The following is a 25,560-nucleotide window of genomic DNA, read 5'->3' as shown; positions in this document are numbered from 1 at the left end:
CAGGCTGCTTGTGCACAGCACCCAGGGGGCCGGCGAGTGTGTCACTTACATCCTGGGGGAGCAGACACCCCCTGAGCAAGTTGGAGGAACAAGCCTGGACCGCTGCCACCCCCAGCCCGCCTCGCCCGGCCCAGGGCCCGTCTGCAGCAGGAGAGCGAGTCGAGGTCTCCGGGCAAACAGCCTGCCCCAAGCGCACCCGTCGCCAGCAGCTCAGCGTGGAGAGGGACGGCCACGCTCCCCAGACCTGTGTTCAGTCCTCTGAAAAGTGTCCTCGCTGGCACCGGGGACGATTTCTTACCATCAAACGGCCCACTCGGTATGAGCCGACACCCTGGTGAAACCCAGCTCACTAAAACGGCCTCCACACTCCAGGACTGGAATGGGGGCAAAATCCCCAAATCCTCAGATAAGAGGGTCTAGAACCCGCTGTTGACGTGAAGCAGCTGGGGTGAGCGGTCAAAGCTTCTGGGACTCCACCTGGGTCTTGGCCTCCATCCCCCCTTAACCCTCAGATCCTCCCCTGCACGGACCCATAACCATGGTAACAAGAGCTGGCTCCACCACTGAGGGCTTCATATAGGGCTTGGCCAAATACCTGGCATTTTACCTCTTTCATCCTAAGAAAACCTCATGACATAGTACAATTATCTCTATTTTATAGATGGGAAAACAATCCTGGTAAGACTTAGCCACAGAAATGGCAAGAAGTCTTAAAAACAACAACAAAAAGCTTTGTGAATAGAAGGGTGTCGCCGTGGCATGAAGTAGGAGAAAGAAAAACCTTACAAGGACGCGGGGCCCTTCAACCCTATTCCCAACCACAGCCCTTCCCCTGCAAGAGGGAGCCCTTGGGGGGTGGCAGACGGCGGAGGTGTGGGGTCTCGGGGCTCTCTGCCCTGCTCCAGCACAGGGAGTGCCCGCGGCCGCCCCGCGCACCTCCATGCGGGCCTTGTAGAAGTCCACGTCGTGCAGCTTCTCCCGGCAACGCCCCAGCTCCATCTCCAGCCGCTCCACGCGGTTCGCCTTCTCCCGCAGGGAGTCCAGCTCGTCCCGGTAGGCACGAGCGGACCGGGCGTCGGCCGCCAGCTGGATGTTCTGGGAGGCGGGCAAAGACGGGACCTCGCTCAGGGCTCCCTCCGGGGTGGGGACGAGAGAACTAAGTCCCTGCAGTCCCACGAGAAGCCAATTCCTCGGGGCCAAGCAGCTCCGTGTGCAAGCCACGGGGCGGGGGTCCCCCAGGCCATCACTAAAACACGTTCTCCCCAGTCTCGGGACAGCTGGCTCTCAGGAGGCGCTGCTTTGAGCAGGAAGAAAACACAGGCCTGGGCTGGGAGGGCCCCTGGGGTTGCATTCCTGAACCTCGGGCCAGTTACCGGGGCAGCCTGGCCCCCAACCCCTGTATACAAGACAGGGCCCGCTCACCTCCTGCTTGACTTTCTGCAGCTCCAGGACCAGCTGATCCACCTCATGCCTGGTGTCCGCAAGCTGCTCCGTCTTCTCCTCCCTGGGGGCGACGACAGGACGCATGGGGAGGGCCTCCTCAGAAGCACCCGGAAAGCCACCCGCCGCCGCCTTGGGAGACCACAGGGGGAAGGCGAGGGGCCCCGACTTTTGGGCACAAGGGAGCCTGCATGCGGGGCTTGCAGAAACGCTCCTGACTCAAACGGCACTTGTAAGTTTTCGATCCCTGCTCCAAACTACACCCACCAGAGTTTTCCTCGGAGGGTGTGGGACAGGGAAGGAGACCCCACGAGCCACACCACTCCACAGCTAGGTAGGCAGAGAGCCCACTGGCGGGGAGGTGAAGGCGGGCACTCCTGAGATGACAGGCAAAGTGACATCAGCAGCTGCAGCAAGCGGGGAAACAGGCTCACCAGATGGGGTGAGACACATCCTCCCTCCTGAAGAAGACACACACCAGCGTGCGGTCACTGGGGCCCACACTGGGCCTGAGGGTGGGCAGCAGGTTGCTTCTGTCCAGTCTGTAATGTCTGGGCTGGCAGGAGCCCCAAAGACCCAGCAGAACCCTGTGCGTAGGCCCGGGGACGGGGTGGACCAGTCCACGGTCAAAGAGGGACTAAGCTCGGAGCCAAACCCAGCTGACTCCGGGGCCCAAGTCAGAGCTCGCCTGCTTGCTGCGTGGCATCGCCATGAACCCCATGTGCTAGAGATGTGTCTGTGACACACGGCACAAGGGCAGAAAAATCAGGGGATCCCTAGAGGACTCACAGCTCCTGCCGGACGCGGCGCAGCCTGGCCTTGGTGTCCGCCAGCTCCACGGCCAGGTGCTGCCGGTCCTCGCTGGAGAGGCTGCTGGTCGGGCTGGGTGTAGAATCGGCGCTGGAGGACTGGAGGGGGCTGGGCGGCTGCTGGGCCTGGAGGTAGTCTCGCTCCTGCGTGAGGTCCACGATCAGCTGCAGGGGGCAGAGAGGGGGTCTCACCGCGCGCTTCTGTGCCCCGCGCAGTGCCTGCACTCAGACCCGTGAAGAGTGACCGGGAGAGGGGAAGAGAGTGTCGGCTGAGACAGGGGACCAGGAGGGAGGGAGGTGGGAAAAAGTGGTGTAAGTTTGTAAAAAGCGATGACACATTCAGGGAGACAGAAAGGAGCCTGCGAATGGAGCTGGGTTCCCAAGTCCAACTTCCAGCCTCACACCGGTGTCTGGAGCTGACCATTCACGGCAGGGAAATGCCCACGTCCCACCCTCCATAGAAACTGGACCAGGAGGGCCAGGGGGGCGAGCAGGCTTCAGAGGAAGAGGCAGGCAGGAACCTGGGGCCCCAGGCCCTGTCCCCCGGGAAGGGGGGGGGCAGTCGGGCCACCTGCACACACACCTCCGTGCACTCATCCCGCTCGTCGATGAGCCTCCGGAGGTGGAGGACCATGCTCCTCGACAGGGCCTCCAGCTCCTCAGGGGCCACGTCCGGGACCTCCAGCCACTGCAGGTCGAACACGTTCTCCTGGTTGTGGGTCACCTGAGGGCACACACACGAGGTGCTGCAGAGCCCAGGCAGACCTCCCGCCGCCGACCCACTTCCCTGACCCTTTAACCCCCGCGCCCAGCGTGGCGCACTCCCTGCGGCCGGGCTCTGACCACTTCTGCTTTCAGCACTGGTTCCAAGGGGACACTGCGCTCCTGACAACATGGGTGTTCCCCAGACAGCCCTCAGGTATTTCTCGAGGAGCACCACCCACTTATGCCACAATGGAGGTGAGCCCTGGGGGTGGGAGCCGAGGAGAGGTACAGCCTCTGGTTTCCTATAAAATCTCATGCGAATATGGCAAAACATTAACACTCTGCTGTCGGAATGCAGGGTACCTAACAGTCTTGTTATATTTTGGGAAGTATTTCATAAGCTAAAACATTTTGCAGGTAAGCCCGTAGCTCTCACCCCCGGGCCACGGAGGACCACCTGGTTTGCCCCTTGCCGCCGGGTGGGAGCGGAATCCCACCAGGCAGCCTCTCCATCAACACTGCCAACCTCACCTCCTCACCCCAACTCCCCAGAAGGGGCCGATGCCCACCTCACCTCCACACCCGACCACCCCCCCAGGCCAGCCAGAGGGGGCCAGAGATCCGTGTCAAGTTCCGGCCTTCTCAGTCTGGGAAGAGAGTATCGGTGACTCGGAACTCGAAAGGGGAAAACTAACAGAAAACCACCCCGTGAGGCACGCCAAAAAGGAAGTCCTTAAATTTTCCGGAGGAGTTAAGGGAAGTACATAACTTAAAACAACAACAATAAATAACCCAAAAAAACACCACCAACAAAAAAACGGGGCCTTTCATTTTCTCAAACGACAGCCAGTTCCGTACCTCTCCCCACCCCACAGGAAAAGCTGGATTCGGCTGGTCTCGGAGAAGGCGGGAAGCGCAGCCAGCGCCCACGGTCCACGGCCCAGGGCACCCCACAGGCACGGGGCAGGGGCTCAGAGGTGGGGCTCCAGGCCTACTCCACACCAGCGCCTGGGAAAGGCCTCTTCTGTCTGTAAAGGGGACTCGGGGACACCACCCAGTCCCCTTTGGGGACTGGACTGGAGGCTCCTCCCCCGATCCTGACTCGGTGGGTCTCCCGTGGAGCCCGGGCACCCGAGTGTCTGAGAAGCGCCTCACTAATTCCGAAACCCAGCCCCCACCTCCAGCCACTGAAACTGAGAATCACTTGGGGCTTTTCGGGCTGCCTTCTGCCCATCTTTCATCTTAAACATCCTGCTGGCTGAGCAGGAAAGACAGTGAGAGGCAAAGGGGCCAGAGCCCAGACACACCCGTTTTCAAGACACACGGCAGGCGAGGAAAGGCAGCACAGTCCTTCAGTGAACAGGTGGCCACTCACTGACACCAACGGCTAAGGACACTGACAACAATACGACTTCCTCCGACGCCGGCTTCGCTGGGCCCTCCACAGCACCAAGCCACCTCCGTCTCCTGACTCCCGTGCTGACTCAGACCCCACCAGCCCAGGTGGCCTGGGGCCCGGGGAACCCACCAGCCTGCCTGCCCCGGCGCTGGCGCGGGGAGCTCTGGGTTCAGCTGCCCCTGCCAGACCCACACCCGCTCCTGGGCTCCTGCTCCCGTCCTTCCCGGCCTTCATCTCGTCTGTCCAGCGAGACAGAAGGCTGAACCACATCTCCTAGGATGATGAGAGCGTCCAGTGCTGCTTCCGCAGGGAGGGCGGGGGTGGGTGGCAGCGAAGTCAATTCCCAGGTAGACGCTTGCCCACAGGCCTGGTTTCCAGGGAAACCACCTCTCTGATGTTGCCACCTCCGCCCAGGGCGATGGCAGAGGGGCATCATCAGGGCAGAGCCCTCCCGACCCAGCCCACCGGCAGAGTCTCTGGGAACAGCCCTTCTGGGACGGGCTGGTTTTTAAACTTCCCGAGCGGTAGCAGCTTGCTTCTCTGCTGTGTCACCGACAGAAACGGAGGATCTTTCTCCGTAAAGATCAACCGTGTGAAGCAGGGTGACATTTGCCAGAATACATTTTCAGGGCCTGTAAATCAAATTCTGAACCCAAACCACTTGACAGTGTTTAAAAATAGTCTGAGTCCATATTAGGCAAAAAGAGGAGACAAAAGAAGACTTCATTGAGGTGTCTTTTTTTAAAAAAGTGGTTTTTTACATTTTTACCCCCATTTTATTTTAGCATGCTGATGGCTAGCTTCCCAAACAGATTCAATTTGTCTGCGGTGTCTGAAACCTAAAATTAGTAAAATCACTAATGAATGATGTAGACTTGAAGCTTTTCGCTGGTGGGCAGAGCCTGACCCCAGGTTGCCATGGGAGCAGCGGTCCCCGGTTGAGCACCGTAAAGCCATCCCCACTCCCCACACCTACCTCCTGGATGTGGGCCACAATCCCGGCTTGGGTCTCAATGTCCAGCTGCTTGATTCTCTCAATAAACTCCTCTTTCCTCTCACACTGCGGAGGGCAACACGTGTTAGTGAGAAGCGTTCCACGAGGGAGGCGATCTGAGGCCACTGCCGCCACAGAAACAGTTTCCAAACGAACCGCCCACCCCGGCCCCGGCTTCCTCCTTCATAACCGAGAATCTGTCCTCCCTCAGACTGAGGCTGCTGTAGAACGTGCTCTGACCACCGATGACACGCTGTCGTCGGGGTGCTTATTCTTAAAAACCCTATCAGGCTGAAAACACTGGAAGTGAAACACAGAAACTGGCACCTTCAACACGCTCTCCAGGGAACTCTTAAGACAAGATCAAGAACCCAGGCCCTGGCCAGGTGGCTCAGTAGTAGAGCATCAGCCTGGCATATGTATATCCTGGGTTCAGTTCCCGGTCAGGACACACAGGAGAAGCAACCATATGCTTCTCCACCCCTCTCTCCCCTCCCTTCTCTATCTCTTCCCCTCCCATAGCCATGGCTCGGTTGGAGCAAGTTGGCCCCGGGCACTAAGGATGGCTCCATGGCCTTGCTTCAGCACTAAAAATAGCTTGGTTGCCTAGCAATGGAACAACAGCCCCAGATGGGCAGAACAGCACCCGGTAGGGGGGTTTGCCTGGTGGGTCCCAGTTGGGGCAGATGTAGGAGTCTGTCTCTCTGCCTCCCTGCTTCTCACTTAAGGAAAAAAAAATAACCCCTGGTTTAGTCCAGGGACTGGCAAACTTCATCTGCAAAGCGCCGGATGGTAAAAACACCTTTGTGCCGGCCATGCGGTCTCGGCTCTGCCACAGGGTGGGAGAGCAGCCAGAGGTGACATGTGAAGAAATGAGTGGGGCTCTGTTCTCACAAAAGGTATTCACACCGATAGGTAGTGGGCCAGACCCCGCCCACAGGCTGTAACAGTCTGCTGATCTGTGCTCTAGTCGTCCTTATACTGCGGACAATTTGCTAATGGTGCCCCCGCCAGAGGGGATCCCCATCTGCTTCTTGACAAAGGTGGCCTGGTACCAGAAACGGCTTCTGCCTAATTGGCGGTCCCTCCTCTCAGAAGCCCAGCGACCTGTCATGTTGGGCTGGAAGCAGCTTCGCCCCTACCTCACTAACGGGGAGTGTTATCACCATGAACACAAACGCAACACGCCTGAGCGCGGGCCCTCGCCGCCCCCACCTACCTGCACAGCGCAGCCCAGCACCAGCAGCAGCACCTTCCTGATTTCCTCCATGCTCTTCCCTAGATCAAAAGAGCAACACCCTGAGTTAGGCTCAACTGTTTATGAAATCTCACCAGTGACACACTGGTCTGCTATAGGGGGAAAAATCAGATACGCTGAAAGAAAATCCTCTCTCCCCAGTGATTTTCCAGGTAGGTGCACATACACTCGCCATCTGTTTGTTACGAACGGGTTCATCCACTACGTAAACCAAATGAGGAGTTCTGTACGTAACTATGTGTGGTCCTCTCCCATTCAAAACACATCACAAACGTCCTCCCGTGGTAATCAGCGAACATCAACGTCGGCATCTCCTCGTTAGTGTCGGTGGGAAGCAGAGTCCAGCAGCAGAGAACCATCTCCACAGGAAACAGAGTCGACGCAAAATTAAGACTGCGCATATGGCAACGTGACCTTTTCGTCACGCAACGGTTCCAGCAGGCCACAGCCCCCAGACTCGTCGCCCACCTTCGGGTTATCAGCACCGGCTCTTCTATTCCATCTCCCTCCTCCTGCCCGTTTCCGTTTCAGGGTCTGGCTGGAGTATTCCAAAGCAAACCCCAGACAACGCATCCGCATCATCTGTGATGGTCTCATCCTCACTTTGCACGAAGGCCACAAACGTGCTCCATCCACCCCCCTTCCGGAGGCTCCGTTTTTCGATGTTTTAACCTAAATGACGCTAACGAGCCTCTCTGTGGCTAGTGCTTCATGCACAGCCTTATTGAATTCTCTAGGAGAAACTCACCTTTCAAGCTTTTCCTATTGCCAAACTGTGCGGCAGAAAGGCTTTGGCATCTTACCCTCTCACAACCGACATCCTGGTAAGTAAGCCCTATTTCCTCGGACCCCAGACTGACTCTGTCTTACCGCTCCTTCTCCGCTCTGACAATCGGGCCAAAAAATCATTTGACACTGTCTGTTCGATTATGCTTGAGAGTGAATGCATCTTCACGTGTGGAAGAGTCCCAACCACTTAAATAAACAGAGTCCGAATATGGGGCCCTAGACCTGGTTGGTTACCAGGAGCAGTACGGCCTTGACAAGCTGTACGCTGTCCCCAGCCTCAGTTTCCACATCTCTGAAATGGGGGCAGCTGGCCTGGGTAATGTGCAGAGTAGTTTCTGGGTAAAAAAAAAATTCTATGGTTTTCTGTCTTTCTCATTATATCCTGTTCTATTTCGGGGAGAAGGAACATGCTAGAAATAGCATCGTTTTCTTGATAGATGTACCAACATCTACTTATACTGTGCTAAAATGGGTAAAAAACAAACTCATGTCCCAAGAATTAGTGCTGATTCACTGTGGGTCCTCGGGTGTAAGGTGTGTATGGAGCAACGCGGAGCCTCGTCCTGATACCTCTCAGCTGAGAAATAGCTAAAAAACACCTTTCCTGAAGTGATGACACCATGGTTGCGTCTCAGACCTGGGGGGCCTGGACATTCGCTGACCTAACCGACACCCTCCCTGCCGTCTCTCAGCCTGAAGGTGGGCGGGAGCGGTGGGGGCCAGATCACAGGGTCCCTGTGGACCCTTCAGACTCCACTCTTAAGGACACGTGTGATAAGGCGGGGCGTTGTAGGTCACACTCCTACGGTCAAACCCTTCTTCTCGTGACTAAGTGCAGGACTTCCTCAGCGTTTGACATGGAAGAACCCTCAAAGACTTCTATGGATTTTGTTTTCCACGTGAGGCCTTTTAGGTGGCCCCAGAGGCTCTAGTTAACAAGACCACCACCCTGACTCACCTCTCTGGTGACGCTGAGCGGATCAGTCACAGTCTTAGTTTTGATGAAAAGGAAAGGAAATGCCCACGAGCATTAAAAGCCTCCGATCACTCTCACCAAAATCTCTCCTGGCCACAGTGCTGCCGCCCGGCCCGTGTGACCATCCTCCCCTCCCCTCCCCATCATTAGTCCCCAGAGGACCAGCAAGCGCCTCTCGTAAGCCCTTGGCGCCCATTCCAGGTACAGCCCCCTCCCCCGGCCGGCCATCGCCAGCTCCTCTTCCCACAGCGATCACCTCTCACAGGCCGTACGTGGTGCTGTCACCAGCAGAGAGCTGGCGCACGGGAGGGAGCGTTTGGCGGGCTCGGAGCAGCCCAGACGGAAGGCAGAGTTCACACAGAACATCTTTATGTACTCTGTTCACAGCAGAGGCCCCCAAGGATCTAATTGTCTCATGCTTTCGAATAATTCAAACGGATCTGATGACCATTTTCCCAGCCACAGCAAAAGTAAACGGCCTTAGAAGTGGAAACAAGCACTGGACAGGCTTGTTGGGGAACAGCACTGCTAGGAGCAAAAGTGTAAGCAAGGAGATCGAGACCCTGCACGCATGTGCGTGCACACGCACACACACACACGCTCAAAATGACAGTCTGAGGCTGTTCAGTGAAAGAGCAAAGGGCTCTGCTCCCTCAGCACCTGCACTGACACACAGTGACAACCACGAGCCATCCATCCATCCATTCATTCGTTTGCTCCTTCACACCCATTAGGCATCAAGAAAAAACTAAATCTGATCCAGACCACTGTTAGAAAAGTGGTTACCTTTTGTAACAGAGGGGGAAAAGGTTTGAAACGTAGAGAAATAACTTTAGAAAAATCTTCATGGAATAAGTTATTTAAAATAAACTTCCGGGTGATAAACAGGGTGCCAGGAAATTTACTTCTGCCTTTTTTTTTTTTTTTAGCAAGAGAAGACAGAGACAGGAAATGAGAAGCATCAACCTGTAGTTGTAGCACTTTAGTAGGTCACTGACTGCTTCTCATACGTGCCTTGACTGGGGGACTGCAGTCGAGCCAGTGACCCCTTGCTCAAGCCGGTGACCTGGGGGTTTCAAACCTGGGACCTTAGTTGTCCCAGGTCAGAGGTCCCACCACTGGTCAGGCAACCTCTGCCCTGACGTAGGTGAAGCAGTCCTATGCTTGTTCTCACCAGGGTCAGTGAATAAAAACATTCACCTATAACAATGCATCCTGTGATTTTTACCCCTACATAGACTTTTATGAAACTTATGTGAGAGAGATAGAGCGAGAGAGGAAGGGAGAGAAGGAGGGAGAAGGAGGGAGGGAGAGGGACAGAGGGAGAGAGAGGGGGGAGGGGAGAGAGAGAGAGGGAGGGGGAGAGAGAAAGGGAAAAAGGGAGGGAGAAAGGGAGGGAGAGGGAGAGAGAGGGAAAAAGGAGAAAGAGGGGAGAGAAAGGAGGGAGAAAGGAGAAGAGAGAGAGAGGAGGAGAAGAGAGGATAGAAAAAGAGGGAGAGAAGCAGAAGTTCCCTCATTTCTCACGGGAGTCTGATGCCTAGTTTCTCTCAGGATTTCAGGAATAAAAAAAAAAAAAAAACACCAAAAACCCCCACAACTATTGCTATTTTCATAAATCTACCAGATTGTGAGTTCTGAATAGTTATAAAACATACAGAAGACTCTCTACTGGGTCCCTGCCAGCGAGACTGGCTCAGTGTCACAGTGAAGCAGGCAAAGGAGAAACGAGCCTATAGACAACTCCCTTCCCTGGCACTCGTGTGTCCTGGGTGCTGAGCGCGTCGCCATAATCAACACGGTCCTCTGAGCTCAGACTACGAACATCAGCAATTAAAAAAAAAAAAAAAAAAAAAAAAAAGGCTGAAAAATGCTAAGGAACCCAGAGGAGGGACATCTAGTCTGCAGCAAGACTCAGTCAAGGCTCCTTAAAGGAAATGACCTCAGAGCTGAGACCCAAGGACGAAGAGGAAAGATTTGGGAGGTAGGTGAGCAAGAGCATTCCAGGTACAGCGAAAAGCACATGCAAAGGCCCAGGGGTTAGAGAACATGGCATTTACCAAATCATTAAAGGCTTTGTGGTTAAGCTTACTAGAGTTGGGTTTCAGAGTGAGGAACAGGGGACGGGGCAGGAAGCTACGTGGATTTCTGCACAGAATGAGTCACCATGGGTGGGGGAAGGTGAAGAAACATCAGACACCCTCCACATCTACCCACAGCCTCCGGGGGAACCCCACAACAGCCTGAGCTAACAGCTGAATCTAAGAACTTTACTGCCTTCACGACCTGCTTCCTGGAGTCCCGACACAGAGCCACTCGGCCCAGTGTCTCAGCAGAAATCGAATACAGATATGTTGATCTACCAGATGTTTGCAGCCAGCAGATCCCAGGACAGAAGGGAAACCACCTGGTATCGCATGTGCTGGAAGGGTCAACATGGGTAACAGATGTGTAGTCGGATCACGGTACAGGTTGGACTGACTACATTAGGGCTGGAAAAGTCCCCGACTTCCCGTCTCGAGTCCATGGCAGACAGGGCCCGTCAATCACAACAACTGTCGTACTGAGCCTGGAATGAGGCCCCGCGTCCTTCTGAACACAGTCCTCTCCAGCCACCGCCACGCCCATGAAACCAAACCTATCCACCCTGCCTGGTCCCCGGTCCCCGGGGCCCTTTTGGACTCTACTCTCTGATTCTCTAAGATGCAGCCATTTGAATGCTCGCACTTCCTGGTCTCTGGAGAGGGGAAACACATCCTGTTGTCTGTAACTGATCGTTCAGGTACGAAGGTGGGGACTTAGGTGACGTGATGGCAGCCAAACAGCCCTTTTTGAGAGGGAGCGCCCCCTGCCCCACCGTGCACACACTCCGCTGTGCTGAGGTCTGAGACACGGGGCTGGTCTGCAGAGACGGGGTCAGAGAGAAACAATGGTCCGGAGGCCCGGGACCTGCACGTCGCCAGTGCGGCTGAGGGCTTAGGCCTCACACCCAGAAGGACTAACCCCATTCAGGAGTCAATTCTGCCCTTCCCCCATGTCGTCTGCCCCAACAGACCATCACTGCACTTAAATACAACATGCTACTGTTGGGTTTAATCCCCAAAAGGCAAAAAAAATCTCCCTTTGACAAACATGAAAGGGGCTCAGACTGAGTTACAGAACCAAGGTGTGGTCCCGGGTGCTGCGTTCCCTAACTCTTCACCACGGCCTCCTCTTAGAACTGTGATTACCCGTTCACACTCCCCTCTGCACAGCAGGGCTCTCTGCCTTGTTTAGATTCCTCCTCGGGCGGCAGTGCAGGGTCTCACCAGGGTCCCGGGGCTGAATGAGCAGTGGGACTGTCATCATCAGGACCCCGGTAAGGTCCAAGAGAGCAGTGTGTGTTTCCGTCCTTGCTGGGATGGGAATATTCCATTTTCATAGGGAGATGGCAGGTCCTCAAATGTCGTTTCATTCAACATCATTTCATTAGCACGGTGGTAAGACGCTGTAGGAACCTAATTCCTGATTCTATCAACTTGTCCGAGGTAAACATGGTTTTGTTTATACACAGTTTTGCTTAAAGCCACAGAACCTGCGGGCAATGTTAACTGAAAAGCTGCTCGCTTATATTTTGTTTTCTCAATAATTCTACATTCTGCTTTCTTCTGACTCAGGTGAGAGCCAACCACTGACTGTGCTTTCCCTGGTCTCGTATTTAAAAACCAGTCATTGCATAAGGATGATTTCTGGGGCTGTCTCACTGATTTGAAAATAGCACTGCATTGAACACGGCCCCGTGTATGTCGCCTCTATGTGTAATGACATCCCGAGACTCAGCCACATCGCCACAGCCCTGTGGGCCCTGCTGGCGGCTCTGCTTACGAGAACAGCTGTTTGTTATTTTATCAGGGTCACCCTGGGTTCCACGGGCACTGCCAAGGAACAGTGTGAGCAATGAATTCCTTGTGGGTGGGCACAGAGGACCCTTCACCCTACCGTCCTGGTCCATGCAGTAAGAAGCAGGCACCTGTACACACCACCTCACAGCTGGACGGCAACCCTGGTGAAACCCGCACCTGGATTTCTGACTCTGAAAACATCACACAGGGAGCTCCCAACAGGCATCAGCATAACCAGCACTCCCTTATTTCTTCAGTTAGTCATTCAACAAATGTTGATCAAATGCAGACTGGGGCGGGTAGTGAGTCACCCGTCGGTGTGCAATGGTGCCCGGGCCTCCTGAGCGCGCCCAGGCCAGCGGCCCCCTGCCCCACTCAGCCTCTCTCTGTAACGCACATCAAGTCGACCCCCACCCCCAGCACCGCCACGTGTGGGCAACTAGAAGCCTCAGCCCAGAAGACAGAAGGCCGCTCTCCCAGGTTCTGCAGAACAATATGAAAAGCCACATCAGCCCCTCAGCGTCACCACCAACACCAAAAACGACTCCCAACCCCACCAGCCTGCCCAGGCCGCAGAAGCTGAGAGCAAATCTACTTCCTAGCATCCCTCGGCTGAAGATCAGAAAAGGAAAACCAACCACAAGAATTCAGACAGTGACCAGAGTCTGTGCTGGCTCTGGGGAGGGGGGATTGAGAAAGAGTCCCTCCCACCCCACCCCACCCCACCGGGCAGAAAACTCAAAGCCCAAATATTAGCAGGGAACAGAGTGACCTTTGACAAATAACATCTCGTCCCCCCTCCTCGGACGGCCGCGGAGAGCAGGCCCGCTGGAAGCCATGGCGTGGTTCTTGCAGCCGGGAGCACCCTCTCTGTGTACAGGCCATCGCTAGGAAGTTTATAAACAAAGTCCGGTCTCCAGGCAGGGCCCAGGGGCTGCTTACAAGGCCAGCATTTGGCCGAGTGGCCACGCTGGCCTGGGCCTGGTGTTAACCAAGCTTTTCACGTCCCTGGAAAAGCAGAGAGCTGGCTTTCTTCCAGCTCGGTGCCCCCCCCGCCACGTTCTCGGTGGACTGAAGACTCATCTGAAGCCAGCGCTAGCACAGAGGCCACGGCGCGGGCCGCCAGCCGCACATCCGAAACAGGGCTCCAGGGTGTCCCTGAACCTGCTCCCTCCAGGACAGAATGGGGAACAGTAATAGCACAGAATGCCTGAAAATGAGCCTTTCTTACTTTTTCCTCTCCATTCGAAGAAACTTAGGCTTTTGCAAATGCAAACATTAAAAATATTTGTATTAGAGAGTTACAAAGAAGAAAAAAAAAATGCTGGGGAAAAAGAACACCAAATGGTTGGGTAGCCCCCACTGTCGACCCTGGACCCAGCAGGTCACAGGGCAAGCAGGGCCCCGGGGAGGAGGGGGCAGGGCCCAGGCCCATGAAAGGAAGGAAAAAGCCCTTTAGCTTTCTGTAAGAACATTCTCAGTGGCGAGAAGACTAGTCCTAACAGATCAGCTGTGAGCCGTCTTCCTCAGCGGCCCCGGGGCAGGGAACTGGGCCGCTGGGCACACCAGCCCTCGGGGTCCCAGTCAGTCACCAAAAGGCAGAGTAGTGCAGGAAGGTTGCCATGGGACCTGAAGAGCACTTCAAGGACACCCTTGGCAAGAGAGCAAGTAAACACTGAGAGGGTTAAATATTAAATCCAAGTGGTGTCAGGAGCTCCGTTTCCCTCCAGCCTTTCTCCGAGACAAACTTCTGCTGTGACAGAAGACTGCCATATTTCCACTCCTCTGAGCTGCTTCCACCCGGGACTCCTTCCCTCTGCTGCTCAGTTCCTCAATGCCTTGTCACACACCGCCTCTTCCAGGAAGTCTTCCTGACCTGTCTAGGCAGAACTCCCTACCTGCTCTGCACTCTGTGAGCACGCTCACAGCACTCTCACCCTGGGATGGACATAGTTCTGGATACTGTCCTCCCCTCCCTGCCCCAACACTGACTGAAGACTTCTTGAGCAGAGATAGACTATCCGCCTCTGGGACCTCTGGGCCCAGCAAGGTGGGTATTCGACAATGAAAGCCGGAGAACGAACTTGGCTGAGGTCCTTTTTGAGCCTCTGGCCGGGGTGGTCTGCTCCGAGGAGGAAGGGCTCGAGGGTTTTCCGGTTTTCTCCTGGGAGGGTCAGGAATTGGACCTCTGGTTTCCACAAACAGTGGCTGGCCCTGAGCTCCTCAAGGTGCTTTCTCTGTCCCTGGGAGCCCCTTCTTTAGCCACACGAGGGAGACAACAGAGGCCTGAGGGCCCTAAGGCTACTCCCAAAGGTCTCACCGTCCTCACAGATAGGACTTGGCAGGGTGTGAATACAGGGCAGCCTTCCACGGGCTCGGAATCTTGTCTGACACTTAGAATCCAAGAAACGGCAGGCAGGACAAGGCTGGTGGCCGTGGCCAGTCCTCCTGCTTGGGACCTGTGGCTGATTGTCCCCACATACAGCCATCTATGCAGTTTATGATAAATACATCTCTTAGCTGTGGGACCACCATGCTGAGTGCCTCTGAATGAGTCGTCCCCCCCCCCCGGGCTGCGTTCTGCACCTCTGTGCCTCCCTCCCTTCCGTTCTAAACAGCTTAGGTGGGGGCAGCTGAAAACCACTACTGTTCTTGCATACAAACCTCGGAAGAAAAGCAACGGCCCCTTCCAGCCGGACTGCCCTGCGATTCATCCCAGAAGTGAATGTACTGGCTCCCTGTCTGACACACCTCGTCCTCCACGCGCGTGTGTGGCACAGGGACAGGCCCGCTGCTGGGAAACCCGGGCCCGGCTCTCGTCCTACAACCGCCCCCCTTCACAGACGAAGCAGATGCCATCCTCTCTCGGTTCCCATATGACTTTCTAGAAGATTCTCTTTGACAAACCACGCAGACATGTTTATGGATACACAGCTGGCAAGAGGGTGAGGTGCGGGCCGTTCTCTCCGGCCTTGGGGAGCCACAGCCGTGATGCTGTGCTGAGACTGACTCTCAGCCGATGCTGACCCTGTACCTGTGAGAGCACGGGGCTGGCTCTGGGCGGGAGCACCCGCCTGAGGGAGTAGGGAAGGGAGAGAGAAGGGGGTCGCCAGCACTTACACTCTATTCATCGAGCACCTGCCATGTGCCAGACTCTGATCTGCACATTTAGAAGATGTCGCAACAACAAAATAAACCTAGAAAGATTCATGCCCTCATGAGAGACCACATCCTAGAGAAGGAAGGACAAGCAACGCACTAGACATGAAAGAAAGTCAGTACTGTTGACACAGAAGGTGCTGAACGCTACGAGAGAAGGGAGGCAGAGCAGGCTGGGGGACTGCGCGTCCCACGGGAGAGGCTGGTGCTGTCCACAGCGAGGTCAGGAGGCTGCTCTGAGAAGGCGGCAGTTCAGCAGAAGCTCGTATCTGACGGGAAGAGTATTCCAGGCAGAGGGAACAGCCAATGCACAGGCCCTAGTGCTAAGAGGGCGGGGACAGGCAGAAAGGTGACGTGATTTGAGTAACCTTCTAAGGGGACCGCTCTGGCTGCTGTGTTGAGAACAGGCTGCAGGGGCAAAGGCAGAGTGGGCAGGTAGCTGGAGGGCTATTACGGCGTGCAGCCGGCAGAAGGCGGTGGTGGCCGGAGCCAAGGTGACAGGGTGGCATCCGGCAGAGTGGCAGGGTGGCAGTGAGGCAGGGGGAGAGGAGGGCTCAGCTGTGCTGAAAGAGCCAAGGTACCTGCCTCAGGAACAGCCGCAAGATAAGAGAAAAGGGTAAGATTCATCCAGCAAGACACGACACAAAGGACACCATGCGCCACCCCGTCTGGGAGCCAGGACACAGGCCAGCTGCCGAGGAAAAGGCTTTTGTGCTAAGTGCCATCGTCGGCAGGTGACAGAGGGGGTTCAAAGCAGGGTCCTGCAGGACCCCAGGCCGGGCTCCAAGAAGGGGGGGTCTACAAAGGAGGCGCCGGATAGACGCTTCCCCAAGGACAGATGTCCTATTGAGCAAGAGCTGAACCATGCACGATCGGAGAGGAAATCCACGGACCTGGTCCCAAGTTCAAAACAGGAAATGAGAGGGCGAGGATTGGGGGCCGAGCGGGGCAGACAGTGAGAGATCTTGAAAGCAATTTAAAGTATGGGAGAGGCTTTTTCACATCCACCGGCTGTCCTCAAATCCCAGGGCAGAAAAACAGGGGACCTTGTTTTGTCCAATGGGCGCAGAAGAATCTCATAACTGTACTAGTTGCGACATCTCCCTCTACTTAGATCAGAGGAAGGGGGACAAATGCTTGACGCCTCAGGGTCTCTCTGTGCCACTGTGTGTAATGGCGGTGGGGGGGGGACACTAGGTGCTCTGCTGGGATCTGTCCTGCCCCTGGCACTGGACTCCACTGCGGTGCAACTGTCGAAAACAAAAAATAACCCAAAACTGTGCCATGTTCTAAATAACAGGACCCTGTCAACAACCAGAGACAGGCACGCTCCTGAAACGCGTTACAGAATTAGTAAGAAAGCAGCACCCCTCCCCGCTCCCCGCCCCCCGCCCTGACTTCCAGGCAACCGCACAGAGAGAAGCCAACTTCACTCTTTATTTACAAAGAAACCCCAAATGCTTCACACATTTTAAAATAGATTTAAAATTTACAACTGAAAACCCTATTCCATAAATACGTCCCCCTGCCTCTGGCACACAGGGCTGCCTCTTCTTGCTGCGCTGGACCTGCCAACCTCCTTGGCTCTGGGGGTCCCTCCCCACACCCCCAGGACCCGCCCCAACCTGCCCAGGCCTGCATTGAGCCCAGTTCTCTCTGGTCCTGACACCACAGGCAGGCAGCCCCGCCCCCTCCGAGCCTGTGGCACAGGTGGGCCTCCTGGGGCTTCACCTCCCGGGGGCTCCCTGTCTCACCTCCACCTTCTTCGGAGCTGGGGCCACAGCCCCTTTGATCAGCGTCTATCATTCTATATGAGGCTGGGGGGGGGCACTCTCTTCATGAAGGTTGCATAATGCTGTACACTTAAAAAAAAGATCACTGAAAATATTAAAGTGGGTCAATTTTATGGTATGAAAATTATACCTTAATAAAACTGGAGGGTTTTTGTGTGTGTGTGTGTGTGTGTGTGTGTGTGTGTGTGTGTTTCCTGAAGCTGGAAACGGGGAGAGACAGCCAGACAGACTCCCACATGCGCCCGACCGGGATCCACCTGGCACGCCCACCAGGGGGCGACGCTCCGCCCACCAGGGGGAGATGCTCTGCCCCTCCGGGGCGTCGCTCTGCCCCGACCAGAGCCACCCTAGCGCCTGGGGCAGAGGCCAAGGAGCCATCCCCAGCGCCCGGGCCATCCCCGCTCCAATGGAGCCTCGGCTGCGGGAGGGGAAGAGAGAGACAGAGAGGAAGGAGGGGGAGTGGAGAAGCAAATGGGCGCTTCTCCTGTGTGCCCTGGCCGGGAATCAAACCCGGGTCCCCCGCACTCCAGGCCGACGCTCCACCGCTGAGCCAACCGGCCAGGGCCTGTGTGTGTGTTTTCATTTCAGTGCCCACACCTCTGCAGATGCGTCCGCTCAGCACCAGACCCCGGGCAGGCACCTGTGTGCTCTGCACGTGGATACCTTGGTCATCCCACGTGGTTTCCAAAGAGGCTGGAACAGAGTGCTGAGTGAGGGGAGGGCTGGAGCCAGGGCTGGTCCGGGGGGGGGGTACCCGGTGGATCAGGGGTTCCCGGACGGCAGCAGGAAGTGGGGACAATGACAGGGACAGGGAATGGGGGCATCGACAGGACGGTGGCCGAGCTATGCAGTGTGATGAGGTGACAGGCTGGTGGGCGAGGGAGGAAGGCGTGTTTAGCATCAGGCTGAGCCAGACCCACTGCGCCCACTGCTGCTGTGCAGGTCAACGCGGGCTGAGCCCTGGCAATCCCGCACAGCTCAACGTCACACGTCCACACCCGCGGGTGACACAGACGGGGGCCCAGGGTCAGGGTCAGGCGAAGCAGGCTTCCAGCCAGCACCTCTGCTGACGGACCGAGTGACCGAGGACTCGACCCTTGAACTCTGAGAGCCTCCGTTTTCTCATCTATAACTGGGGACGGCACAGTCACACCTCAGAAGCACATTTCCATTTCTGCTGTTTAATACACGGACAACGTAAACCACACGGTGGGCTCACCAAGTGCTGAAGACGTGAGCCGCCCCCCTTCCATGCCCCGGCCTTCCTCGAGTGCCTCACGCACCTGCACCACCAACCTCTCTCAGCACCTTAATCCTCTCTCCCCTTAACACCAGCCCCCGCCCCCAATAAATCAGGACACGGAACGCAGTTCTGCTCAGCAAAGCAGACCTCCCGCTTTCCTGAAGTTACTACAGAGACCGGAGTCGCAGCTGTCCCCGGGGCCCAGGGCTGTAGCTGGGACGGACTGCACCTGGTACCTTCTATCTGGGGGGACCGTGAAATAAAGCCAGAGAACAAATGGCCCAAAGGCAGAGCGAGGAGTGGGGAGGAGGCGACCAAAGGCTCCCTCTTACCGATGCGTGGAGTGGGGAAGTGTGTGCACGGGCAGGAGCCACCAGGCAGACCTGGGTGGACGCCACAAAGCTGACGTGCAAGGGTGTGAGGGTTCATGGGCCGGCCCTGCCGAGAACTAACGGGAGGTCAAGAAAACCGCTTTCTTTAGGCTCACACAGAGAAAAGGGATGTGTCAGCCAGCTGGGACTCAGGAGGGTCCCCTCCCCCCAGCACCGTGATGTAATGCTCAGCCACACCTGGCCTGGTGCCCCCTCGAAGCTGCTGTTGCTGCTGGTCTCAGGCTGTGACACTAACCAAGAACTGCTCCTCTATGAGTAATGTCCTTGGCTGGCCACTCAGTGCACTGGCCCTTCTGTCTCCAGGCAACGTCAGCTACTGTCGTACGGACAAGAGCAAGGAGGGCCAGGCTCAGCGACAACGACAGAGGGAAGCTCAGTCCCCTCCGTCACGCCTCCTGCGTGGTGACCCTTCCTTCCTGCACTGCTTGACCTAGCCCACGAGGCCTGGAATGCGTGGTGACCCTTCCTTCCTGCACTGCTTGACCTAGCCCACGAGGCCTGGAACTGGGGTTCCAAAACACTGCCGAGGTCTCCCCTGGAATGAAGCACGTCCCCGGGGCCCGCGAGCGTACGTCCAGAGGCTGCGGGTGCAGCAGATGCCCGGGACGTGGTGGGGGAGATCCACCAGCCTGGCTAACTCCCCCGGGAGCTGACCGACAAGCACGAACTAGCTCCCGGAGCCCATCTCACCGGGTCCCTCAAGGTCACACCGAGTGTCCGAGCGAGGACCTGGCGCCCTTGCCTCCCCGGGCCGCCGGGTGCAGTGGGCGACGTGGACACCAGACATGACAGGACATCCTGGGGGACCTGCTGGGGACTGAACGCAGCACTAGCCTCCCTGTGGAAGAGAGGCGAGTTCCCGCAAGCGTCCGACTCTCTTACCAAAAGGTGCCCACCCCAGGACAGTGCCCCTGATTCCACCTTTACTGCAGCGGGGAGACCCCCGGAGAGGCCGCCCTATGACTCAGGGCCCGGAGCCCACCTAAGCAGCAGTCCTGCTGGCCTCTGCACTCGTAGGGGGGGGGGGGTCGCCAGGAGTCCTTCAGAAGGAAACGTGCTCTTGGCTTCATGCCTTCGGGCGATAAACCCACCCTTTAAAATCTCACCAAAGTGATCACGTGCTCTCACTGTGCTGGCTCCACGCCGGCGGCCGGAGCTCTGCGTCCAACAGCTGCCTGGAGCCAGCGGCATGGGCCAAGCACCGCGGGGGGCGGCTTTCACTCACCAGACAGCGGGTCTTTGCCAATCATCAACACATTGGGCAAATTCATTACGATCAGCTGCTGGAGAACTTCCTAGGGAAACAAAGGGGGAAAGATACCATTAAGAGGAGGAAACAAAAATAACTAACGATTAAGAAAATAATAGTTTATAAAGTCACTGGGTGAGCCCGCCGCCAGTCCACGGTCACTAGGAACATATGTTATATAAGAGGAAGAAATACTTAGGATTTTATGTCACGGTTTGCCCGTGCAATTAAAGATAAAGAAGGACAAGGAGATGCAGCTGGGTCTCGGGAACCTGATGATTCCGACTCAGGATGCTGACATGCAGCAGGTCTCCGGTACGAGCTGTACACAGGGAGATGTGTCTCCTTTACGGCCGCGACTTCCCTGGGACAGGGATAAATCACCGCTAATCTGTAGCTGTCAGAGAGGTGGCGCGGGCAATGGGCTGCCTTCTGGCCCTCACACCAAGGGTCTTTGAAGGGAGGCCCAGGCAGCCGCCATACGTCATGCCCCTCGCCTGGGGACTTTGACAGGCTCTCCCCAGAGCGTGCCGGCTCGCACCCGGACCCACCACCTCGTCTCCGGGAGCTCCGCCTGGGCAGGTTGCCTTCCCTGGCCAGATGGGCCTTGCTTTCTGTTTTTACAAATCAGAAAATAAAAATCTAATTTTACAGGAGACAAGGGAGTAGGTTTCCTGTGTATTCTTGGTCATACAAAAGTGGTCACAACAGAAAATTCTTCATCAGAAAGCTCTTCTTATGCCTCTGAAAAAGTGTTCCCAACTTGTTTTAGGAGTCACCCTATTGCATAACTCGAGGACATTCTGCTTTCGGCATCCTGCCAGCCAGCAGTGACGAGGAAGAGGAGGATGATTACACAATCAGCTAACCCAGCAGGGCCCAGCGGACACCCCAGAACCATCCTGAATCCTCAGATCGGAATGGTGGCCTGGGCACACAGGCCGGGCAGGGCCAGCGCTGACAAAGAATTTATGCAATGACTGCGCCCTCCCTTCTATTATTGTCCTATGGCTCCTGTCCACACCAGGAATTGGGGGAAGGGGCGCTAAACCATGAGGTGCACCCACCCGAACTCACCGGGCCCCCTCTCTGCTCAGTGTTGGAGAAAGATTATCTGGGGTCACATGTCACTGCATCAGAGATGGCTAACGTTTTCTTCAACATGTCTCAGTGGGTGAATATCTGTGCTGGACAGAAGTCGGCATTGAGTAAGTCAGCCTCCCTCTCGGCCTTGGGAAAATTCAACACGAGAGTCTCTCAGCTGAATGGCTCACCAAATGCTGCAGTCCCACCCTGGGGCAAAACACGCCCCACGAGCACAGTCGGCAAAAGCCACTGTCCAGCTGCCCGTCTGGCACGAGGATGCGCTCTGTGTTGGGGAGTCCCCACACCGCCTTCCTACAAAGTCACACGCTCAGCCCGGTTTCGAGAAGATTCGCTTGTTATCGCTGCCCAAGCATCTCCAGTCTCTTCTCAAGTTTTGGCAGGTGTTCCTCTGCCCTGTCCAACTGTGTGGCGCACCCACCCCACGATCAGGGAGCTGGGAGAGGCGCGCACGTGTCTAAAGAAGGCATGGCCGGTGGGCACCCCGAGGGTCCCTGTAGTAACGCTGCGTGGCATTTCTGTGCTGAGGATTAAACAAGCACAAAACCGCTGGGAATGCTGCGTGTTTAACAGGATGCTTAACTTGGTCTAATCAGTGCTTGCTTGTTTTCCCCAAGAAATATGTGTCACTGGTGCAATTAAGATGTTTTACAAGCCTGACCTGTGGTGGCGCAGTGGATAAAGCATCGACCTGGAAATGCTGAGGCCGCCGGTTCGAAACCCTGGGCTTGCCTGCTCAAGGCACATATGGGAGTTGATGCTTCCTGCTCCTCCCCCCCTTCTCTCTCTGTCTCTCTCCTCTCTCTCTCTCTCTCCCTCTGTCTCTCTCCTCTCTCTCTCTCTCTCCCTCTTTCTCTCCTTTCTAAAATGAATAAATTAAAAAAAATTAAAAAAAAAAAGATGTTTTACAATACAGCCTGACCAGGCGGTGGAGCAGTGGATAGAGCGTCAAACTGGGACATGGAGGACCCAGGTTCGAAACCCCAGGGTCGCTGGCTCGAGCAAGGGGTCACTTGGTCTGTTGTAGCCCTCTGGACAGGCACATATGAGAAGCAACCAATGAACAACTAAGCTGCCACAACAAAGAACTGATGCTTCTCATCTCTCTCCCTTCCTGCCTGTCTGTCCCTGTCTGTCCCTCTCTCTGTCTCTGTCAAAAAAACACACAACAAATACACAAAATAAAACTGAAAGTAAATGTTTTTTTAAAACATTTAAGATAAAGATATTAAAGATAAAGAAGCATTTGATGAGCCATTCAGCTGAGAGACTCTCGTGTTGAATTTTCCCAAGGCCGTATTGTTTTATGAATTTTTTTCTTGTTTCTTTCAAAACACCATGAGTCTCTGAAGACCTTACTGTGACCAAAAACACTCCTGAGCGCTCAGTGTCCCCTCCGGAGCCCCGGAGCACGCTGCCAGCAGAAGCAAGCTCAGAGGGCTGAGTGGCGAGGGCAGCAGAAACAGAAAACGTGACACACACGTTAACTTCGAACGTTCCAATAGCTACGTTCAAAAAAGTAAAAAGAAACAGGTGAGAATGTCCTAACAGTATATGTTAAGCCAATAGACTCGAAGTGTTGTCATGGCACCACGGAATTGACAAAAAGTCATGAACGTTTCACGTTCTTTTCTTCCCTGCCGCGTCCTTGGAATCCAGTGCCCAGCTGGCACTGAGAGCCCGTCTCAGTCCGGGGGCTACGTGTTCATTGGAAACACTTGACCGGAAACAGTGCCTTTCTCTACCCAAGTTGTTCCGAACACACTTAGAAGTCCTCCAGTAACTGAATCGAGCATCGCTTTTTAAATTTAAATTAAAGATCCCTCAGTCACACTAGCCACATCGGGGGATCCCGACAGCCACCTGTGGCTAGTGGCTGCCGTGCGCCCCGACACCAGTGACAAGGGGACTTGGTGGCCTTCAGTCCTTGCGGAAAGCCTAGCAAATGCATCCCCTTGGGGTGGCAGGGCGTCCAGGGCAACAGGCCAGTCCCTCCATCTAGTGGGGACGTGAGGAGGTTGCTGACAAGAGGACCCTCCCGCCTGGCACTTGGAACAGAAAGCCACTGTGGAGGCCGCAGCTGACACTGGCCCGCTCAGCGGGCACCTGGTCATGCCGCAGCCGGCTGCATGGCGTGGGTGGAACTGAGCGAGGCTGGAGTGCAAACCCACTGGTGTGCTTGGGCCTCCCTCAAATCGGGCACCTCCTGGTGCCACCCAGGCCTTCACAAAGGCCACTGTCACACCCCCAGGCAGGGACGAGGACAGCCGCCGTCTTGTCACCGATCCTTGTGGCCTGACACGGGCAGGACAGAGTCAGGCTTGAAGCTCAGCCCTCCTGGAGGCACTGGCTCCCCACAGAGGGTGGGGTGTTAAAATGTGTGAACTGGGGTAGACTGTGTACCAGCTGTGCTCTCGGATCCTAGTCCCGGATGCTGGGGAAACCCTCGTGGGATGTTAAAATGTGTGAACTGGGGTAGACTGTGTACCAGCTGTGCTCTCGGATCCTAGTCCCGGATGCTGGGGAAACCCTCGTCTTCCCACTCGGGGATGAAACCGCACTGACAGCATCCTGGAAGGATCCACCGTCACCGCCTCAAACCAAAGGAGACACCACCGAGATGGAGCCGGGGAGGAAGGGCGTGCCTGGACCCTCAGCAGCTGGGGGCTGGGAAGCGACTGTGATGAGCACCACTCGGGATGCAACTCTCAATCGAAGAGCTTATCAATCCCAACGTGCCCCGGGGGCTATCCCAACAAAATCCAGGCCCCACACATGCTGGGGAGGGATGGGACAGGCCAGGAAATTCCCCAGGAAGCGTCTGTCACCCCAGCTGGTGGGTCCCAGCGGCTGCATCTGTGTCTGCACAAGGTGTCAACAAGCCCCGCCCGCTGGGCACGATCAGACTCCCAGCTTCCTGCCCTGGACGCTCCGGAGGCACCTGTGAGTGACACGGGGAGGGTGCGGAGGGGGGTCTTGAGGCCTGTGGACTGGCTCGCAGAGGTCACCAGTGGAGAGCAATGCTAAGAACAGAACCAGGAAGGCATGTGAAAGGAAGACACCTCCCTTCCTACTAGAATCGTCTTGAGCAAAGTGGAGGACACAGAGAGGTGGGTGGCCCATTCCAGGCACCACAGGTGACTGAGCTCTGCTGGTGACAGAAGGGACGGAGAAGGGTAGTGAGCAGACTCCAGAGGCACCTGGCTACACGCAAAACTCACACCTGTTGATGACCAGGTTGAGTGGTCATGGATGACGCGACCTCTTAGCCACCCTACGGCAAACAAGACCAGCACCCAGGCCCATGGCTTCACTGAGCCCACGATGCCAAACGCTTGTCCCCATCCCCCTCCGGGCCCCTCAGAGCCCGATGTGGGGCCCGGGCTGCAATTCCAGGCTGACTCCAGGAGGTCACGCCGCGTCCCCACCATCCCCTCCGTCACCAAACCCTCCAACAGGCCAGCCCTCAGCTGTTCATCCTCCCCAGGCCCCTCCTACCTCACTCCTCCCAGGGAAGCACCCAAGTTTCCTCACCTTGTGGATGGAATCGGTGCTAAGTGCCTGATAAATGGGGCAGGCAGAGGCCTGGGGCACAGCAGGGCCTGGGAAGGACCCTGGGAAGGACCCCGGGAAGGACCCCAGGACAGGCCACCTAATCTGCCCCTCGGGATTGAGGTGACTGGTGGCTCCCAGGGCTTATAGATGAAACTCATTTTTTTTTGTTTTGTTTTGTTCAGTCACCTCCCATTAGATTGTTAGGTGCTAGAAGGGGCCAGGCCTCCTAATTCCTTTCTAGCCGGTCTCTTCCCAGGACTTATAAATAGTGCACCCAGCCAACCACCAAGGCTGAAGGTCTCAGAAGTCCCAACGAGAGCCCAAGCTTTCTCCCAGGACCTTGTCCCTTGGTTTAGCAACAGGCCCCTTAAAACAGCCCCTTCAACTCACTCCTGACAAGAAGTGTGTGTACCCCAAACTCTCAGTAAACTGTCTACGGCAGGATTGTAGTAAACAAAGGCCCTAAAACACCCCACCGAACCCTCACAGTCCGAAGTCAAGCACGGCAGGGCTCTGTGGTGAGGAACAGCGCTCCACCAGCTGGTAAGGAGGGGGGTGGGGGTCAGGTCCTGGGAGATGTGGCCACTCGTCTTGGTCAGGAAGATGACAAAAACAAAACAAAATGCCTGAATGAGTAAAAGGACACCTAATGGTACGTACAGGATCAAAGCTATGCTAAAAAAGGAACTACACCAAAATGAGAGAACTCTTTTCATTAGCGTGATCAGGACAAGGGCTAGTTTCCCCAACATCTCCTAAAGATCCTGCAATGTGGTTGTACCACCTTAAATTAAAATGCTTCTGCTCTGTGGCCCGC

The 25,560-nt window shown here is 55.9% G+C and overlaps 1 protein-coding gene across 3 annotated transcripts in view; it reads right to left on the bottom strand.

Annotated features, from left to right (window-relative positions):
• Positions 1–25,560, bottom strand: part of CCDC88C (coiled-coil domain containing 88C) — a 133,008-nt gene that overhangs the window by 54,099 nt on the left and 53,349 nt on the right. For 2 of the 3 annotated variants that reach the window (XM_066273235.1, XM_066273237.1), the window contains exons 4-10: positions 20,061–20,130; positions 6,567–6,625; positions 5,330–5,413; positions 2,833–2,973; positions 2,230–2,414; positions 1,423–1,504; positions 937–1,095 (exon numbers count right to left, since the gene is read on the bottom strand). In XM_066273235.1, the coding sequence (XP_066129332.1) occupies positions 937–1,095; positions 1,423–1,504; positions 2,230–2,414; positions 2,833–2,973; positions 5,330–5,413; positions 6,567–6,625; positions 20,061–20,130 (780 nt within the window). Of the gene's footprint in view, positions 1–936; positions 1,096–1,422; positions 1,505–2,229; positions 2,415–2,832; positions 2,974–5,329; positions 5,414–6,566; positions 6,626–13,020; positions 13,121–20,060; positions 20,131–25,560 lie in introns of those variants that run through there. The other variant, XM_066273236.1, reaches the window with a different exon arrangement.

This window comes from Saccopteryx bilineata, chromosome 4 (assembly GCF_036850765.1).
Source record: "Saccopteryx bilineata isolate mSacBil1 chromosome 4, mSacBil1_pri_phased_curated, whole genome shotgun sequence".
NCBI classification, from domain to species: domain Eukaryota; kingdom Metazoa; phylum Chordata; class Mammalia; order Chiroptera; family Emballonuridae; genus Saccopteryx; species Saccopteryx bilineata.
This window is presented reverse-complemented; position numbering and strand designations above follow the sequence as displayed.